Genomic DNA, 22,001 nt, shown 5'->3' on the forward strand with positions numbered 1-22,001 from the left:
TTAATTCTCTTTTTATAGCACTTGTAAATCCATCACAAAACATGCATGATTGAAAGTTGTGTGGAATTTATAAACCATTAAATGCCGTTCAACAGCATCAAAATTGTAAAGGTAATATATTAGTATCGTTTCTAGGAACGCTTACAAACATGAAAAATTAATATAAAGGAACGGGCTCACCGGAAAATTCAAATGAAATGACGACCCTAGATGTTGGAGGAGTCCGCCAGGAAAACTGCTTGAATCTTCGGAGAGTTTGATTTCCAAAATTTCCTAAAGTTTCCATTGTTTGATTGGTTCCGTTTTAAAAGCTGAGCCTATTTTCCAAATCTTGAAATTTTCAATTTTTGATGACAGACTCTCAGACACTCGGCCACAGCCTACAGAGTCAGTACAAAATAATCAATTTCCCAATATAAACCTAAAAGTACAAATTCACTCAAGTAAACGTTACTTGAAAATTCTGCTGTAAACCTAAATGAGTTTTGAACCAAAATAAAGCTTTCAAGACTACAGGGTTTGAGAACTTCAAAAATGACTCCAAATCGACTCAGTCTAATAAAGTACCTCAAAAAGGACAACAATAATAAAAAATTATAAAATGAAAAAAAAATGCCAACAAAGGACTTAAAAAAGTTTAAAAAAAATTATTGCATACATCAAAAACGGTCTGCAAGGTGTATTTAATTTTTTTTCCGAAAAAGAATAAGTGGGATTATTCAAACTGATACAGATATAAATCAATCAATAGTAATAAAAATGGCAAAGTCTGATTAACGAAATTGAAATCGTGGAATTTAAAACATTCAGAAAGCGTGATAGATACATAACAAATTTTGATATTTATATTTTTCATTTTTAGAACTTTTTACAATTTGGAACCAAAAACGAATGAACAGTTCTTAATTAAGTTAATTTTCTTTCTTTCATGCCTCTTAAAGATTTCGTTGCTTTTGACTTGAAATTTTGCCTTCAGGCTCAAAGAAATTCTCTTTGAATTCGCCTTTATTCGCCGAATATTTAATTCTAAAACCAATTTCAAATGCAACATTAAGGTAAGATTTCTTTAATTTTGTAGTTGTACATAAATCCTTTAAAAGGAATCGTGTGTTTATTGTTAAATTTAAAAACTCTCTTACAGTTGAAAATTTTTTCTAAAATTTAAAACTCTAAACGATCACAATATGATTGTTAGTTGTTGACATCAACAATGCTTTTGAACAGATAACACACACCGCACATGAGAAATCAGTTTTTTCTTGTGATTATTTCATCCTGCGACTTACACAATGAAAAAAAAAAAAAAAAAAAACAAAAAAAATTAGAAGTTGTGTCAAAAACAAAACCATCAGTCTTACTCTTATCATCTAGTTAAAATAAGAATTCAACGATGGCTCGACAATTTCAGTTGTAGCCGAAAAAAAACCTCAAAAAAATGGCACGAATTGCGAAATCAAACTGATCAGTCAAAAAATAATAGGTAGTGTTAAATTTAGTTTCAAAGGCAGCACCTCGTACCTTTCGAAAGCTAGACCAAGTCGTCGCTAAGTCTAGCCAAATCATATTTTTCGATGATTTTTTTTCTTTTATTGTATTTTTTTTTCTTTTCACTTCGTCGTTATCAAGTCGAATGATTTGTGAAATAGTTTCAGTTAGTTTTGTTTTATTTATTTCCTATAACGCAAATCATGTGTTTTTGAAAAGGAAAAGCCGATTCCTTGCGTCAGGTCAGTGAATGTTATCAGTGCGAGACTTCTGGAAATTTACAGCGAAAATGCACCAAAAATTATACGCATCTTCCGCACGGCTCGAGCCGCGACATTTGAATAGTAAGAACCGAAATGTTTTCAATCTTTTTTTGTAAATACCTAATAACACTTCCTGAAGTATTTTAAGTTTGAAATGACTACTTATTTGAAATACAATCTTGCATAATCTTTTTGTAGCATGAAGACACTCTGTACTCTTATTTGTACATGAAAAGTTTCCTTAAAAAATAAGAAAAAAAATCACACAAATATACTTTCGTACGAGGAATATACGCAATCATATTGTGAATTTTGATAAAACTTTTAGAAACGTCGCTGGTGAACTGGCAACAAAACACAGACTTCCAACAATCTAGTACTTCAATTTTCTTTGTCGGAAGTCGGAAGTCCGGACTTCCGAAGTATAATAGCGCCAGCATTAAATTTTACTTCGGAAGTCTGTCTGTGTTTCGTTGTCAGTTCACCAGCGACGTTTCTAAAAAATTTATTTAAATTTTCAATATAATTTAGTGCTGGCGTGTTAATAGATTTTTCTTAATCAAAGCAATCGAAAGATTGACTTTAATTCAATCACGGTATAGAAAAGTACAGATACCGGTATTTCGATAGCAACGGGCTACCTACTTCCAACAAAGAAAAGTGAAGTACTAGATTGTCGGAAGTCTGTGTTTTGTTGCCAGTTCAACAGCGTTTTTGGAAATTTAATTCAAGAGGACATCATCCTCTTCAGTGAGTGAAATACCGGTATCTGTGTTTCTCTTACACCGTCGTTGAATTAAAGTGAATCTTTCGATTTCTTTGATTCAATAGAATTGTTCAACAAAGTAGGCTCACAACACATATTAGATAGATTTTTTACTTTTTCTATGGTTGGTGGATTCAAAACTCCAGAGGACACCAACAACTGAGTTGAGAATTACTCTTGCAATAAATGCTGCATGATTCTTCATGGGGTATACATGTTCTTTGAGACCGTCAATTGTAACTTTTGATAAAAAGTTTTTCAAAAACGATGTTGACGAGCTTTTTTGAGTTCTTTTCTATTATGTTCAACGAATATGGGGATAATCCAGTAGCACCTCAACACTAACCTCATTGTTTCTATACCTGAACATTTCATTCCAGGCTTCTCGTTTAATAATGAAATTCACACCACCCCCGGCATCACTCCGTGGACCACTTCAGATCCCGGACAAAATTATGATGGGACCTGGGCCCTCAAACTGCTCCAAGCGGGTCCTAAACGCCCTGGTCAACACCAGTCTGAGCAATTTCCACGCGGAACTTTTCCAAGTGATCGACGAAGTGAAGGACGGCCTTCGATATATCTTCCAAACCGATAGTCGTACTACGATGTGTATCACCGGATCTGCTCACACCGGAATGGAAGCATTGCTGAGCAATCTTCTCGAGGACGGTGAGCGGGTGCTGATCGCCGTTAGCGGAATTTGGGCAGAACGGGCCGTCGAAATGGCCACTCGATACGGAGCGGATGTTCGTACGATTACCGGTGTCGGTGATCGACCTTTCACGATGACAGAATTCGAGAATGCATTGAAAGAGCATAAACCAAAGTGCTTGTTCGTGGTGCACGGAGATTCTTCGAGTGGACTTCTTCAACCTCTGGAAGGTTTGGGTCGGCTTTGTCACGAACACGACTGTATGCTGCTGGTGGATGCCGTGGCCAGTTTGTGCGGAGTTCCCTTCTACATGGACAAGTGGGAGATCGACGGAGTATATACCGGATCGCAGAAAGTTCTGGGAGCGCCTCCAGGCATCACACCGATCTCCATCAGCGATCGAGCCTTGTGAGTATTATAAAGTTTAAAAGTCAATATGTTCAAGTACTTTTCGGGTGATTTGAATATAGAGATCAGGGCAAAGGTGATATATGTAAATTCGAAATCCAAATTTTAAAATGTAATGTTTCTTTTTTATAAGTTAATCGTTACTTTAGAAAAAATGTGACAGTTGATCAAAAATGACGAAGCACATTCATGTCTAAAAATATCTACAAAATTTTATGCACACATTCACACCTATCGGGCCAACAGTATGGATATGCGCCTTGTCTTACACAGTACGCCTCACATTCTCTGCACTTTTTATCGTTATCGGTTGTGAATCGTCCCTCATCGCTCGATAGGAAGACTGTGAACAAAATTTAAAGAAAATAATTTTCAATAACTTTTTAATTACTTATATTGCACATCTCAAGGAATCAAAATCATCAAAATTTAAAAAAATCAAATGTTTTTAATACCCTCAGCGTTAATTTTCCGCAGTTCGTTACGCGATCGAGGAGATGCTTCTCCAAAGCTGGCGAATCCGATAGCAATCACTAAAAGAAGCAAAAAATTAAGAAATTTCATGATTGTGGTGTTGCAAGTTATCACTAGAAATCTGTGGGAATCTTTTCAATTGTAGCATCTTATATAGATTTAGGTCTTTTGTTTGTATAACGAGAAAGTATGACCAACTGAAGGGTTTTTAGCAATCAACGTAAATTTATGTAGGATCATTGAACAAATAAAAATGCATACGACATCCATCTGTTATCAGCTGACTTCGACTGTGTTTTTAAATCTTACTTCGGGTTCACTGATTGAGTAAATTCAGCAAATGTCTTGAGAAGTTTGCACCTTCAGCTCAAATTGAGCAAGGTCCTGGTTGGCGAACATTGTATACGTTCCCATTTTAATGTCGCTGAATTGGCAACATTATTCAGGTTCCATCGTCAGCAGTATATAAGTATTATTAAATATATCATTTTGAACAGTATTTTATACAAAGTTTTTATGGAGATGATTTTAGATTATATTTTCAATTTTGAAAATTTCATGAACATTTTTGCTTGAACAATGCATACCTGAACTATACTAAAAACATTAGGTACTACCTTCAAGTCACTCATTATTTGTGTTTAAGTGCCCTTACTTTCAAAGTTATTCTTCCTCTTCTTTTTTTACCAACATAGCCCAAACTGGCAAGCATCCTGGAAAATGATAGATTTGTACCCTTCATTTTTCTTTTCAACATACTATCTGATACATTAATGTTATTTATTTTATTTACATAGTATTCCGTCTCACGACATAACTTGACGAACATAATTCCTAAAATTCACTCGGTTCATAGCAACCGTTCTCCAATTTCTCGGGCACCCCACGTTCGCCAGATCACGCTCCACTTGGTCTAACCACCTCGCTCGTTGCGCCCCCGCTCGTCTTGTTCCTACCGGATTCGTAGCGAACACCTGTTTTGCAGGACAGTCGTCCGGCATTCTCGCAACATGTCCAGCCCAGCGTATCCGGCCAGCTTTCACCACCTTCTGGATACTGGGTTCGCCGTAGAGTCGCGCGAGCTCGTGGTTCATCCTTCGCCTCCACACTCCGTTCTCCTGTACGCCGCCAAAGATGGTTCTTAACACTCGTCGCTCGAATACTCCGAGTGTACGCAGGTCCTCCTCGAGCAATATCCATGTCTCGTGCCCGTAGAGAACAACCGGTCTAATAAGCGTCATATACAGGTTACACTTCGTACGAGGGCAAAGTCTTCTCGACCGCAGTTGCTTGTGGAGTCCATAGTAGGCACGACTTCCGCTGATAATTCGCCTCCGGATCTCACGGCTGGTGTCATTGTCTGCGGTCACCAGTGAGCCGAGATAGACAAAGTCTTCGACTATCTCCAGCTCGTCGCCGTCGATCATGACCTTGTTATTACTGGACAAGCGGGTTCGGTCGGTCTCGGATCCGCAGGCCAGCATGTACTTCGTCTTGGACGTATTAATCATCAACCCAATCCTTCCTGCTTCGCGTTTCAGTTTGCGGTAGATCTCCTCCACCGCCGCAGATGATCTGCCGACTATATCAATGTCATCGGCAAAGCAGATAAGTTGACTGGATCTGTTGAAAATCGTGCCCCGCATTTCGCCCACCGCTCGTCGAATAACACCTTCTAGCGCCACGTTGAACATCATGCAGGATAGACCATCACCTTGTCGAAGCCCCCTGCGCGATTCGAATGAACTCGACAATTCACCCGAAATCCGCACACAGCACTGCGTTCCATCCATCGTCGCCTTGATCAGTCTGATTAGCTTCCCGGAAAAGCCGTTCTCGTCCATGATTTTCCATAGCTCGTTACGGTCGATCGTGTCGTATGCGGCTTTGAAGTCGATGAATAGATGATGCGTAGGGACTTGGTGTTCACGGCATTTTTGGAGGATTTGCCGTAATGTGAATATCTGGTCCGTCGTAGACCGTCCCTCCATGAAGCCGGCCTGATGACTTCCCACGAATCTGTTTGCTTGTGGCGTGAGGCGGCGGAGTAGGATTCGGGACAACACTTTGTAGGCGGCATTGAGGACAGTGATCGCTCGGTAGTTCTCACAGTCCAATTTGTCGCCCTTCTTTTAGATGGGGCATATTACCCCCTCCTTCCACTCCTCCGGTAGCTGTTCTATGTCCCAGATCCGGACTATCAACCGGTGTAGGCAGTCGGCCAACCTGTCCGGGCCCATTTTGATGAGTTCAGCTGCGATGCCATCCTTCCCAGCCGACTTGTTTCTATTCAGCTGGCGAATGGCTTCCTTAACTTCACTCATCGTTGGGAGTGGCTCCTCTTCGTCGTTGGCTACGCCGGCGATGTACCTTCCCCCACCGTCTTGATCTCCTGCATGTGCGCCGTTCAGGTGTTCATCGAAGTGCTGCTTCCACCTTTTGATCACCTCACGATTGTCCGTCAGGATACCCCCGTCCTTATCCCGGCACATTTCGGCTTGCGGCACGAAGCCTTTGCGGGATGCGTTGAGTTTCTGATAGAACTTCCGTGTTTCTTGGGAACGATGCAGCTGCTCCAGCTCCTTGAGCTCCTCCTCCTCCAGGCGGCGCTTTTTCTCCTGGAAAAGTCGGACTCGCTGCCTCTTCCGCTGTCGGTGATTTTCCACATTTCGACGGGTGCCTCTTTGCACTACTGCCGCCCGCGCGGCATTCTCTTCGTCCATCACCCTCCTACACTCCTCGTCGAACCAGTCGTTCCGTCGAGATCGCTCCACATAACCGATGACGTTCTCCGCAGCACTGTTGATGGCTGTTTTGATGGTATCCCAACAGTCCTCGAGAGGGGCTTCGTCAAGCTCGCCCTCTGCCGGCAGCGCTGCTTCGACCGATTGCGCGTAGTCTGCCGCGACCTCAGGTTGCTTCAGTCGCGCGATATTTAACCGAGGCGGGCGCCGGTTTCGCGTGTTGTTCACTACGGAGAGTTTTGGGCGCATCTTCACCATCACCAGATAATGGTCCGACTCGATGTTGGCGCCCCGACAGGATCTGACGTCGATGATGTCCGAAAAGTGCCGGCTGTCGATCAAAACGTGGTCGATCTGTGATTGAGTTTGGTACGGTGATCTCCAGGTGTACTTGTGTGGGAGGCGGTGCTGAAAAAAGGTACTACGTACGGCCATTCGTTTGGAGGCGGCGAAATCAATGAGTCTGAGGCCGTTTTCGTTGGTCAGCTGGTGCGCGCTGAACCTTCCAATTGTCGGTTTAAATTCCTCCTCCTGGCCGACCTGAGCATTGAAATCCCCGATGACGATCTTGATATCATGTTTTGGGCAACGGTCGTATTCACGCTCCAGCTGCGCGTAGAATTCGTCTTTGTCGTCACCGGTACTTCCGAGGTGAGGGCTGTGCACGTTGATGATGCTGATGTTGAAGAACCGGCCCTTGATTCTCAACCGGCACATTCGTGAGTTGATCGGCCACCACCCGATCACGCGCTTTTGCATCTTTCCCATCACTATAAAAGCTGTTCCAAGCTCGTGTGTGTTGCCGCAGCTCTGGTAGATGGCACGACCATCTGGATACGTTCGTACCGTGGAGCCCTTCCAGCATACCTCCTGCAGCGCTACGATGTCGAATTTGCGGCTCTTCAATTCGTTGGAGAGCACGTGGGTACTGCCCACAAAATTTAGAGATCGGCAGTTCCATGTTCCAAGTTTCCAATCGCTAGTCCCTTTTCGTCGCGTGGGTCTTTGCCGATTTCCATCCGAAATTTGTTGTTCGTTATTCGTTGCTTATGTTTTTTAGTAGTCACAGGCTCGCAAGGCCCGCAGCTAACCCCACTATCTCGCAGGAGGACCGTCGCACACAGGGGTAAAACATGAAAAAGGCGATCAAAACTGTTTTCTGCCGAAACTGTTCGTTTTAGACCTATAGTGTCTTCGAGACAAATGACCAGCATTACAAGGGCTAAAAAATAAGTTTTTTAAAAAATTGATTAATCCACCTAGTAGTGAGTTAGAAAAACTAACTTTTTTAATATCCATTTTAGAGCTGTACTGTCTGAGAAAAGTTTTTAGCTTGTACCAATTCTAGCAACTTTGCTAAAGAAGTCATAGCTGTAACATTAATCGTTTCAAAGTTATGACAATTTTTAGAAAAATAACACCAATTTTCAGTTTTTTCAACATAACTTTTTTGCGCGTGATTTTTCATTTAAAATATGTTCTAGAGAGTTTTGAAGACAGAAAAGTTGTACACTTTTGCTGAATATACTGTATAGAAATTTTGAAGTTTAAACGAGATATCTTAAAAATACTTAACAAAAATAGTCATTTTGAACTGGTTATATCTCCTGAGTTCGGACGAGTTCGGTTACATATTTTACAGTTTTGCAATCAAAAAAGTATCGCCTTTCAAACAATATACAATTAAAAGTGGCCAATTTTGATCCTCATTGTGTAAATGTCAATAGAAGTGAGATAAAAATGTAGTTTTTATACTAATTTGAGCCCATCTACCATCTCAAGTCCAGGTGGTTCAAGTAGGCCTACTTATAGGAATCCTACATGTTGCAGCCAAATAGTAATAGTTATGCTCAAATTAGTATAAAAACTTCACTTTCGGCTCACTTCTATTGACATTTACACTATGAAGGTCACAATTGGCCACTTTTAATTGTACATTGTTTGAAAGGCGATACTTTTCTAATTGCAAAACTGTAAAATATGTAACCGAACTCGTCCGAACTCAGGAGATATAACCAGTTCAAAATGACTATTTTTGTTAAGTATTTTTAAGATATATCGTTTAAACTTCAAAATTTCTATACAGTATATTCAGCAAAAGTGTACAACTTTTCTGTCTTCAAAACTCTCTAGAACATATTTTATATGAAAAATCACGCGCAAAAAAGTTATGTTGAAAAAACTGAAAATTGGTGTTATTTTTCTAAAAATTGTCATAACTTTGAAACGATTAATGTTACAGCTATGACTTCTTTAGCAAAGTTGCTAGAATTGGTACAAGCTAAAAACTTTTCTCAGACAGTACAGCTCTAAAATGGATATTAAAAAAGTTAGTTTTTCTAACTCACTACTAGGTGGATTAATCAATTTTTTAAAAAACTTATTTTTTAGCCCTTGTAATGCTGGTCATTTGTCTCGAAGACACTATAGGTCTAAAACGAACAGTTTCGGCAGAAAACAGTTTTGATCGCCTTTTTCATGTTTTACCCCAGTGTGCGTCGTGATGTTGCTGTTTTGGGTCCCGAACACCACCAGGACGTTGTTGCACTCCGCACGCCGCCCCTAACATGGAGAACAGACGCGTACGGAGCCCCCTAACTCATTCTGCATGCGACCAAAGCATCCACCGGGGTTGGGTACCCGATCTCCGCTAAGGTTGCTCGCACCCCAGCTAGTACCACGGGGAGGTAGAGAATCGGAGTTGCAGACAAGAGGTGATATGACCACTACCCGAAGGTTGGGTGTATGGGGTCTCGAGTTGCACATTGTCTACTCCACTAGCGATACATTAATGTATTGCAGATATCACTACGAGCAGGCCAACCATGTGGTAAATAGCATAAAAGATACTGGAATAAGGGGAGGAATAAAATGTGGAATTCGCTCCTTATGCATATGAATAATGTGCAAAGTGTTGAATTACTTTATATAAAAGCCATACAATGTATAAGTCTGAAATCGTGGAAAAGGTTGGATCTCACAAAATAGTTTATCATCGACAGGACATATTTTGGACCAAAGGACCAATTTTGGACCACCTTGTCTAACTTCTCTTATAAAGCAACAAATCATGAATTTATTTATCAAATATAGTTGAACCTTATGTAATGCATTTTTTTTTTCATTATTAGTTTCTTTATAAAAGATCTAGACAAGGTGGTCCAAAATAAGTCCGTAACCTATTGTCCACCGTCGCTTCGGAATTCGGGATCGAAACCTACTGCAACTTACCGAAGTTTCGGAAGTTGATTTGTTCCTTCCCACATCCTATAGTTAGTTTTGCTACAGCACAATACACAATTTCTCACACCTTAGCAGTTATTTTGCACTTGATTTGATATTAGTTCCTCTTTTTTAATACTTTTTGCTTCTTTATTAAGAACGACTGTTTCACGGAGCGATTTGTCAACACCTGCTCTAACTCCTCTTTAACATTATTAAATATCTATTTAATATCATAACTTTCTATAATAAGCCCTAAAAGTTTCCAGTTTTTAAAAGAAACTTTTAAAAATAAATTTGGGGTTCTTTCAGACTTCATTTGAAAGGAAAACATGAATGAACATGTGTCAAAAACTTTAAAATAAAAAAAATTGCGATTCAAATCAGATTTTTTTTAAACTATTGTAAACTCAATTAATATAAACTTTTAAGCTTAAACATTGTTTTTGAAATATTTTCATTATAAATAATGTTAAACAACAAACCAATAAATATATTTCCAGCTGAATTCTCACCTGAAGATCAAGTATAAGTTCTTTTATCATCAAAAATTACCATTCACAATTTATTCGTTTATTAAAATCCTGTAAAAATAATTTAAATTTAAATCTAGATTTTCAAAAAACGCAATACTCAAACTCAAATAAGATCATGTTATATAATAATGCCATGGTTGCCAATGGTTGCAAATTGACTATGAATAAATATAAAATGGAAAAATGGAGAAACAAAAAATTTCGAAGCAGCGATCTCTTGCAATTGGATACCTTATTGAAGTTCACTCATTGATATTTTAATGTTGATTATGAATTTAAACTTCGAGCTAAATCTCAATCTGATTTTTAAATCATAATTTCGAATCTGAATTTTTAACCTGAATTAAAACTTTTGAATTATCTGAATTGAAATCGATTTTTGAATCTTATTCTATATCTATACATATAAAAATGATTGTGTGTCTGTCTGTCTGTTCCCTATAGACTCGAAAACTACTGATCCGATTAATGTGAATTCTGGTATGCAAGAGTTTTTAGGGTCGGAGATGGTTTCTTAAATACTTTCAAACCGCTCTGATTTAAAGGAGAAGGGGCTCCCATACTGAACGATCATCGTAAAATTAGGTGTGAAGCCGATTTGAAGACCGGGAATGCTTTCTAAAATACTTTCCAACTCTTCCAAATTAAAATAGCGAGGCTCCGATACAAAATTAACAAAAATTTGACACAATACGAACAGTTTTCGGAAACTACTGAACCGATCAACGTGAAATTTGGTTTTAAGCCTGTTTCTATTTAGACCGGAAATCCTGTCAAAACCCTTACAAAATTGACATAAAATAGACAACATTTTATCAATTCTAGAAGTATTTTTGTTAAAAATTGATGAACATAAGTGTTTTTACATAACGAGATAATTTATTACTTACTTACTTAATGATCCCGCGCCGATCCACCGGTGCATAGGGCCGTGGTAAAAGACCTCCACTGTTGACGATCCGGAGCCAGCGTCTTCACCTGGTCCCAGTCAAGATTCTCGTCGACAGTTCGGATTTCAGCGGCTAGGCTTCGCCGCCACGAGTTTCTGGGCCTGCCTCTTCTTCGATGACCTTCTGGATTCCAGTCAAGCGCCTCTCTGCAAATCTCGTTTTCATCTTTTCGCAGCGTGTGCCCAATCCATCTCCACTTACGTTCCCGAATCTCGATTTCTAGCGCCTTTTGATGACACCGGCGATGTAGTTCCTCATTCGAGATCCAGTTGCCAGGCCAGCAAGCGCGGATGATGTTCCGCAGGCAGCGGTTTACAAATACTTGCAGTTTTCGCGTCGTCACCGCATATGTGCACCAAGTTTCGCACCCGTACAGCAATACGGATTTGACGTTTGAGTTGAAGATTCGGATTTTTGTTCGTAGAGAGATCTGGCGTGACCGCCAGATGTTTCGGAGATTCGCAAACGCAAATCGGGCCTTTCTGATCCGGGTTTCGATATCCTTTCTGGTACCACCATCAGGCGCTATCTGGCCACCAAGATACTGGAAGCACTCCACTTTCTCAACTTGTTGCCCAGCTACCATGAAACTGGAGGAATCTCCTGTGTTGATCTCCATCGACTTGGTCTTTCCGACATTGACTTTGAGACCTGCTGCCTTGGAACTTTCGGTGAGGTCGTCGAGTTTGCTCTGCATATCTGGTTGTGTTTTGGCGAGCAAAACAATATCGTCAGCCAGGTCAAGGTCGTTCAGTTGCTCCATTGTTAAAGGATTCCACGGCAATCCTCGGTTCGGTGCACAGTCGATCGATAATTTATTGAACTGTATAAATTGTATTAAAAACGCTTCCCATTTTAACCAATGAATGACTCTCATATTCAATAAATGTAACATACATATTATTAGAAAAAATCCAATGTTTTGGTGTTTTCATAAAGTTTGGCACAAATTTTGGTTATGTACAAATTTGCCTGTATCTTAAAACTCCTCCCGCTTCAAAACAAACATTTTTTTAATTCAAAGGGCTTTTTTTCATTGTTTTTAAGATCCCTCCTATTTTTTCTGAGAGGTGGGTCCTTCAATATTGAAACTTTCAAATCTTGAAGTTGAAAAATAGTCTGTCATATTAAATAGAAACTTTTGAAAATATATCCTGAAAACTTTCAAATGATGATTAAGATTTTTATAAAGAACTCTTTAGTAACAAAATAGGAAAGTTCCTTTCATCGATGGTTGAAATCTTAAAATTGGCATTAAAATCTGGTGAACTTAGCTTATTATTGCCAGAAGTTTTCCGCACTTATCTGGGCCATTTAAAACCTAGCAAAACTCATTGCTCATGCATTCTATTTCGAAATTTCCAAACCATAATTCAGGTATTATTCGGAAAAATTTGACAAATGCAGGAACTATTGAACAAAAATCAAAAAGAAAACATTTGAATCATTATTTATATCGAAAAACATAACCAGATATTGAATCGTATTTCAGGTTTTCAAAAAATTGTATATGTTTATTTTTATAAATCTAGCTTAAAAAAATTCATTTTTGGAAGACAAAATTTGAAACTAGAACTATGAAATTTGTTTTTTTTATTTTCCAAAAAAAAAGGTGAATGAATTCGGACAAAATCAGAATTTTTTTAACAAAATTTGGGCAATCGGGCCGGGCCGAACATTTCCCATTTTTTATTGAATATTTAGGCAAGTCCGGGTAAAACTCGGTAATCTGGCCATTATTTTGCTCATTTGATTTGAAGTTACAATTTTAATAGCGTCAGCACTAAATTTTACTTGGGAAGTCCGGACTTCCTAAACTAAATTGTAGGAAGTCTGTGTTTTGTTGCCAGTTCACCAGCGACGTTTCTAAAAAAAATATTTAAATTCTCAATAGTTTTTTTTAAGAAACCCTTTGATTTCGAACAAAAAATCTATGAATAAAACAAATTTTCAAAAGTTAAAGTAAAAGATTTAAATTTTGCGGTTCAAATTGGATCTATGAAAATTCGATCCTAGTTAAAGATTTTAGTTTGAAATTTGGTTCTAGAAAAAAAACTGCAATATTAATAATGTTGAGCAATACATAAGGAAAACATATGGAATTCCTTTAAATTTCTTGATAAGAAGATACGCGTTATGACTTTTCATTAAAAATCAATTTCTGTGATTTTTTTTAAATAAGTTTTTCAAAGGACAAAATAAACTTAAATTCTATATAAATTTTGTAATTTTCAGCAGGATTGTGCAAACGAACTGACTTTGATTAAATTAAAAAATCGAACCAACAAGCAAAATTAAAAGCCTGCAATCTCTTGCGATTCGAATTCCTTACTGAAATAGTCATCTTGATAATTTTATTTTGATTTCGGAACTCATTTACGAGCTGAATCTGAAGCTAAATTTTGAACAGTTCATAGTTCTGAATTTCAATACGTTTTCTGAAATGTACATAAAAACGGTTTCTGAATTTAGAAATACGAGCCAAGAATTGAAATCAGTTTCAGAGCCTTGAAGGAATCCATAATTATAATTTGAATGTTTTGGGTTTCAATGATTATTATTTATTTCAATTATGTCTTGCAAATCTAAATAAAAATAAAAATTTCGATGGATGAATCTGTATTGCCATTTTGAAGCTTTGTTAGGTTTGAATTTGCATAAGATAAGGTTCATGAACTTCGAATCTGAATATGAAACAAAAACTCAGAGTGATTTATAATCTTTTTTCATATTCCGAAAAATAATAAATGAATTTTAAAAAATGCGTATGAGTATCGACAATCATGATTCAAATTTTGAAGGATATGTAAAACCAAATTTAAACGATGATTTCAGCTTTTTATATCATTTTTTAATGATGATTTGAACCGAAATCAAAATTCAAGATACATAACCAGAATAATGAAAACACCAATATAATTTCGATTTTGATTATGTGGAACCAGAATCTCTGAAATGAGTTAAATCTAATTTCAAATTTAGTATTCAAAAATGAATTACTACCAATAAGTGAGAAAATTTTGAAAAACTGTGGCAGAATTCTGAACCTGGAATACGTTTTCGAGGTTTTGACATCAGTTCTGAGCCATGATTGTTTTATAGAATAACCTCACTCCATCATCAACATATGTATGATTAGGAATTACAAATTTTAAGTGAAAAGTACATATTTAGTATACTTCGTTAGCTTTTGATGGATCCTCTTTGAGGGGGCATTATAGATGGCACACGTGTTGCCCAAAAATTAAAGCCAAAAATTTTTATCATTGGACAATATCTAAAAAACCACTTGACAGTATACGTAACACAAATTTGCTAATGTAAACATTACATAACTAGACAGCTTCGCTGAAGCGCTATGCAATTCACATCTGAAAAAAACGAAATGGGCTATTAATTTCGGCAAGAGCTATGTTCGAAATTATAATAATGCTGAATACTCAGTAGAATTGAATATCAACTGGTTTTCTATCAATAACAAAAGGGAAAAGCAATGTTGGTGCCTATATTTTACTGGTTGATTTTGGAAGATATCGCCGCCCTGAATTCAAATCGTTCGGCAGATGTGTCTACCATCTCCAGTGTTGGTGATATGACGTGTGGAAATTTTAAAGTTGATCAGCTTTGAGTAAAATCGAATTTTGATTATCTTTGATAAACTGATAAACCTACTTGAAAATTAAAATCAAATTTTGAATCTATTTATGATCCAATCTCGGGATGCTTATTGATCTCTCCTGAAATCTGAGACAAACTTGCAACGAGGGCACAGGAGCTTAAAGTATACCTGTGAATTCAGGACAGTGTTTTCCGGAATCGCGGGAGACCCAATTCTTGTAAAATTTTCTTTCTCTTGCTCTCCGGTATAAAAAAAACATCACGTTTGTTTTCTCTCGATTTCACCAATGCATGGAAAAGAAAACTAGTCATTTTTTTTTGCAGTTTTTGTTTGTTGGTCGGTACTTGTTTATTTGGTTAGAATAAATTTGATTCACAGAACCGTTTTCTCCCAGTGATTATAAGAACACTGTCGTATTAAACAGAAGGTTTGGAAAGTCTTCGATGCTGGGTTCACCGTCGAAGCTGATGATGTCGATGAACCTGGCTGCTGAAACTAAAAAAATATGCCACACTTTGGGGCCTGACGGAAATGTTGATCGAACCACTGGACACAGCAGCATGTAATGGTATTGGAGCAGGTAAATGTTTTAAATCAATTTATTACTGACGGAAGAACTGATATGTGACAGTTTTTTTTGGATTGTTTTCAGGTCAAACTAAAGTGAAATGAGATATTATTCATTGATATAAAAATATTTGAAAAAATTATTGTTTTATTTACGACAAAAAAATATCGAAATTTCTGGCAAATCTCGAATGGAAGCCATTTCGAACCTACAGGAACACTCTATACTCCTTGCAAATTACAGGATAAAACTGTTTCGCATCTACAGGTGTATTTGACAGTTGTTTTCCTGAGCTAATTTCATGCCCCGAAATGGTCCTGTAATTTTAGCTGTTGAAAATACAGGACAAAATCGTCCCGACCACGGGAGAAATGATTAAGTATGCAGATCTTGGATAGATATTTTAGTTTCAAAAATAGAACGCTTTAAAAAATTAAGTTCGATTTTTTTTAGAAATTTCAATAGATAAGATTACAACTATTTCAGGCATAAAGAAAGTCTTTAAGTCTTTGATATAGAAGATTTTAACTCATTTAACAATTTTGTTGGGGACTGCAAAACGATTTTACTCATGCTCTAAGAAATATCAAAAATTCCATTTTCCAACCTTTTCCAAAATTCAATCTAGCTACAGAAAATTTCGGATTTTTGGAGGGATTATATTCTTAATAATAACATAAGGTTATGTTTCCTGTCAATAATAGTTCATCTCAGATGATTTATTATCACTCTTCGTTTGTTTTCCACTGATGAAAACTTTCAACAAAAATAAATAGGTACACACAAAACTTTCGGGGCTCCACTTAGCAAAATTTCGCTGTTACTTTCCGTTAGCAAAAATATTTTTTTACTGTTGAGTTAGCAAAAAGCTAAATTTACTTGATTTTAGCAATTAGAAAGTTCATTTTGCTTGACTTTAGCAAAACAAAGTTTTTCTAGCCGCTTTGTGCACAGACAACAGCCGCCGCGGGTTTTAAGAAAAATAACAAACAGACATGATTGTGCGCGGTTCCGAAAGTTCGATGCTTGTGGTTCTAGTGGTGGCTAAGTCAACAACAAAATACTAACCAAATCGACACCGGATGCGTACAGGTAAGGGCGAATTATAAATTGTACAAATTTTCCGATTTTTAAATCCAAAATTGTTTGTTTTTCTTTCAGGTTACAACTGCAACACAAAACCCCCATCAGACCAGAAATAAAGGGGACCACAGCTGGAATTTCAACGAGCTGCATCCGGCACACACTCTGGTGCATTCGTCGATGAAGATGGAACCGGAATTTCCGTTGATCGAACGTGAAATTAAATTAAAAAAAAAATTAAAAATAAATTGAAAGTGAAGTAAATTTGTGAATTCTATTTCATAATCAAACGTTCTCCCTGATTCTCCAGAGAAAAAACAATAAATTTTGAAATTTCAGATCCGGGCGATCTTTTCTTCCGGTTTTTGCTAAAAAATTGAGTAAAAATTGCGGCGGCTATCTTTTTTTCTCGTTTGCTAAAATTATAGTTAAAAAATATTGCTAATTTTTTTGCTAAGTTTCTAGCTGGTCAAATTTGAGCAAATTTTTGCTAAATTCTGGCCTCGAAAATTTTGTGTGTACTTTCCAAACATCATTGCTAACAGTTCCTAGTATCGCTTGATGTTTGGCTTGCATTTACAACCGTCCACTCTGCAGACTCCAAGCTGACCATTATCTGCACAACGGTCCATACATTCTTGGCATTTCCGGTCAAAATCGGTGGCCAACTCACCACGACTGTTCGAGGAGTAAGCTGTAATCAAAAGAAGGAAAAAATATTTGGTTTACATTTTGAAAAAATTAAACTCTTCGGGTTTTGTTAACTTTCATTAAAAAAAGATTTTAATGGGTCAAAATTTTCGTCAAATCTAGCATTTGACATTAGCTATATAAAAAAATCCTATTCTGTAGGGCAGAATAAAAATCCTTGAGCAATCATTAAACATTTACCTTTAGTGTCGTATCCGTGGATTTCGTTATACGATCGGGGCGATCCTGCTCCAAGGCTGGCGAAGCCGATGGCGATCAGCAAAAGAAATAAAAAATGGAGAGACTGCATCGCTGTGCTGCTTATCGTAATCTTGATTAACTACTGTAAAGATTTCATTAAAAACTAGCGACTTTTATAGCCGTTGGAAATCATGTAACAATGAATTCGTCCAAACGTGAAGTTTTTCGCCTTCACAGCAAATTTGTCTGCAAGGATCCTTGGGAGAGGAAAAAATCAAACAGATCATCTTTTTCTTATCAGTGCGATTAGAGATTTATTTTTATTTTACATACCAATTCGATTAGACTATTTTTGGTTCATTAAACTGTGAACAAAGCTACTAAACTTTTGAAGAAACATTATAAAAAAATAAATTTAATTTAACGAAAATAAAATAACATAAAAAGATTTTATTTATAGTTAAAACCTTATTTTAAAATGTTTGACAAATTTTTGTTTTTTGCATAACATTTTGAACCAAACATAGAACTTCGTAAAACATGAGAGTTTTTTTTCTACATGTTCGTCAAATGGTCGATTAATAAATTTAATTTGCGGGACTGCCAACACAAATCTTCAAATGTTAAAATTGTCGAAAATCGCGAAAATGGTCAATACATTGCAACTTTTCTTTCAAATTTTAAAAAATGTCTAAAATTTTTTTTTCAATTTTTTTAGCTTTATAAAATATTAACGATAAGTAATTTCGAAATTGTTGAGTTATACAAATTTTCAACTCTTAAAAGTTTTCTGGGTTCTAGAAATTATAAAAATGGCCAAGAATGTCAAAATTCTAAGAAAAAATTAACACCTCGATCAAGCTGAAAATTTTCAAAATTGTAAACAGAATCAATTTTTTTTATAAACACGATAAGCACGTTTAAAAATTGACGAAATGTCGATATTACAAAAATGTAAAAATTTTAATTTAAAAATAATCTGACTTATCAAAACTGTTGGGTTTGTCTGAATTGTAAGCATTTTAAGTATAAATAAAAATATCAAAATTACTTCAAAACGATGCAAATTGTCAAAATTGTTACTTAATTTATAATATAATCTTCTTATCATTTAATGATAAAAAAGTGACGATGACATAGTTTCTCACATCGTGAGAGAGATTTTTAAAGTTTTTGATTCTCATAGAAAATTTTGAAAATCGAGCAATAGATGTACAAAATTTTACATTTTTCGGTGTCGTTAAAAACTTAGACCCAGTATGGCCTATTGGCTTAATAATATCACCTACGAACTAAATATTGCTTTTATTATCCTATACAAACATTGTGGGTGTAAAAATATATTTCGGACAATCATCAAATTTTTAAAATAAATATTTTTTAAATTCAGTTACCAGTCTGGGCTAAAATGCATCAAAATGCAAATCAAAGATTAACCTTTCAAATCTCGTTTCCATATGCTGGAATATGATTGTTTTGCATAATGTGTTTGTTAATTTCAAAATTTCATTCATCATTCATCATTCATATTGATTTTTATGATTTTAGCTAGTAGAATTTTATGTTGTATTTTTTACCCCTAAATGTATGCAGCACCCTTATACTTGCTCTTTAAAACAATTTTTGACAGGAAAAATGTAAAATTAAATTCGATCGAGCAAAACCAAAAATTTCTGCAATTGATGCTTTATGCGTTATGATATCACAAATATATCAAAAACTATAAATTTTTGAACTTTTTCATTTCATTCTTCATCAAAAACAGAATTTGTTGCAACTTACCCCTTTTTGGTATGGTGAAAATTGCATGTTTTTGTTAATTTCAAAATAAATGGTGAAACTAATAATATTTCTGACTACGTCAATTTGGTTTCTCATCAGCCTTAAAACTTTTGATGTACAAGCGGCATGATTATCTGTGGAAATTATGTTTTTTTTTGAAGCCATTGAAGTTGAACAGTGTTGCATAATGCTCCAGTTGACGGTATTTTCTAGAAATTTCGGATCAAAGTGCATGTTTTTTTCCTTTTTAAATGTTTTTACAATGTTTATTTATTTTATCATTTTTTCAGAATCCGTTTTCGATAACTATTTTTTTTTTCTATTTTATTATGGGCTTGCAAGTGCAGGTATTCATTTGACACAATGGTTTTAACCCTTTCGATGTGCACAATTTCACGCAATCGTCACAGAACTTGTTCCAAACCGTCACCAAATCGTGCTCTGGGTCGTCTGTAAAAATTACAATCACACGAATTAACTAGGGTTATGGTTTACAGTTTAAACTAAAAAAAGATAAGTGAATAATTCCATACAAACCATTAGAGATATGCTTTTTAATGCCATTGTGCGATCGTGGCGATCCTTCTATTTGCTTGGCGAAACCAATAGCAATTAAAATCAGAAAAATAAAATTGAGAAGCCGCATCTTCAAGGGTATTGAATTGTCCACCATCTACTGCGGATTTATTGGGATTGAGCAGTTTTTATAGAAACCTTCAAAACCATAACAAGAACGAGGGAGTCCTTATCGTTTGGTCGATCGAAGCATTTATATAGGTTAGAAAGTTAACAAAGAGGTGAGCTGAATCAAACAGTGTCAAAAGTTGCAGCCATGTTTTTGTTTGTATTGTTTAGTGTTGAATGATTAAGCAAAGTTCGTTAATCTCTTATCGGTGGGTGAATAGTTTTGTCTTTTGGTTGAGTTTAATATTTATACAATACTAGCTGATCCCATACGAACTCCGTTTAGCTTTCAACTTAGAATATGTCATGAACAGTTTGAATGAATGTCAATCACCAAGCATTTCCCAGATGCATTTCTGAATGCATTGTTAAGCAATAATTGCAAAAATGTAGAACACGTGATACGGAAGATCACTTTTTCTGTCGTTTGCTACTAAATTTGAAGTCAGAAAACAATTGACCGTCCCAATCCCCGTGTATAAATTTGACTCGATCATTGCCTGAAAACGTAATTATTGCCCAAAAATTGAATCCCTTTCGGTGGCCTCTTTTACAAACTTTGATACCTGAATTCGATTGACCTTCCCTCAAAACTTCAGTGTGCATATTTTCAAACCAATCCATTGCATAAAGGGTGATACGGTCAAAATTTGGTCAAGGGAAAACGCGTGTAAATCGGTGAAATCGTTTATTTAAAAAATCAAATTAAATGTCTTTTTCAAGTTTAATTAGTGTTATCTTATTTTAATCGCCGCTGGGATATATTCTTATTTAATTTTTGGCATTTCGGCGAGTTGTGAAAATTCAAGGTAGAATATTTAGAAAGAACTTGGAAGTATTATAGGTGGAAAGATCAAAGCTAGAGCGCTTTGGGTAGAAGAAATTGAATAGTTGGTGTGAGCAGGGCTTTTGTTTTGTGAACAGCTTTTGAACTACTTGCGTGATTCTTTGCCGCGCGCCGTTTCAATGTTGATAGGAAGCGATGAAGAAACCCATCGCATTCCTACCCACATTAAAACACGGAGATTGTGTCCGACCGGACACACATTTTCACCACCTGCTCACATTTTCACCAACTATTCAATTTCTTCTACCCAAAGCGCTCTAGCTTTGATCTTTCCACCTATAATACTTTCAGGTTCTTTCTAAATATTCTACCTTGAATTTTCACAACTCGCCGAAATGCCAAAAATTAAATAAGAAGTTTGTGTAAGATGGACATCCGCCAGAAATCACCCACCGCGAAACACTGAACGGCGAAACCAATCTCCGCGATATCTGTGTGACTGCCGCGTCCTGAATCAGCTAGTGGCGGCTAGTTTAGAGAGAACACGCGGTTGAACTCACTCACACATTGATACCCCACACAAAGTTTAATTAGTATAAAATTCAGGAAAAATATTCAGTTAGGCTTCCGCTTTTCTAAATCCGAATTGCCGAACCTTACGTTTAACCCCTGCCATCTGATTTTGTACAGCCACCTTGTCCACCTTCTTCGCCGCAGAAAGCTTGTTTGCCTTGAACTGCTGCTCGTCCTTATTAGTTTTTTTTGTGTTTTTTAGGTTCCGCTTGACAACAGCCAAATACTGGGCAATTGGGCGGAGCTCTGGCGTGTTGGGAGGGTTCTTGTCCTTGGGAACCACCTGCACGTTGTTGGCGGCGTACCACTCCATGGCCTTTTTACCGTAATGGCAAGATGCCAAATCCGGCCAAAACAGTACGGAACAACCGTGTTTCTACAGGAAAGGCAGCAGACGTTTATTCAAACACTCTTTCACGTAAATTTCTTGGTTGACAGTCCCGGAAGCTATGAAAATGCTGCTTTTCAAGCCACAGGTACAGATGGCTTGCCAAACCAGATATTTCTTCGC

At 36.8% G+C, this 22,001-nt stretch overlaps 2 protein-coding genes across 2 annotated transcripts in view; one reads left to right on the forward strand and one right to left on the reverse strand.

Annotated features, from left to right (window-relative positions):
* LOC129745379 (3-hydroxykynurenine transaminase-like) overlaps nucleotides 1-22,001 on the forward strand; it is a 44,806-nt gene that overhangs the window by 11,381 nt on the left and 11,424 nt on the right. Inside the window, exon 2 of the mRNA XM_055738433.1 lies at nucleotides 2,895-3,577. Within this exon, the coding sequence (XP_055594408.1) occupies nucleotides 2,910-3,577 (668 nt within the window). The 5' untranslated portion in view covers nucleotides 2,895-2,909. The remainder of the gene's footprint in view (nucleotides 1-2,894; nucleotides 3,578-22,001) is intronic.
* LOC129745381 (uncharacterized) lies at nucleotides 3,725-18,051 on the reverse strand. Its single transcript, XM_055738438.1, has 4 exons — nucleotides 17,665-18,051; nucleotides 17,357-17,467; nucleotides 4,033-4,110; nucleotides 3,725-3,920 (listed from the first exon to the last, which is right to left on the reverse strand). The coding sequence occupies exons 1-4, from the start codon at nucleotides 17,771-17,773 to the stop codon at nucleotides 3,781-3,783; spliced, it is 438 nt and encodes a 145-aa protein (XP_055594413.1). The 5' UTR covers nucleotides 17,774-18,051; the 3' UTR covers nucleotides 3,725-3,780.

Source organism: Uranotaenia lowii, chromosome 2 (genome assembly GCF_029784155.1).
Source record: "Uranotaenia lowii strain MFRU-FL chromosome 2, ASM2978415v1, whole genome shotgun sequence".
Taxonomy (NCBI): domain Eukaryota; kingdom Metazoa; phylum Arthropoda; class Insecta; order Diptera; family Culicidae; genus Uranotaenia; species Uranotaenia lowii.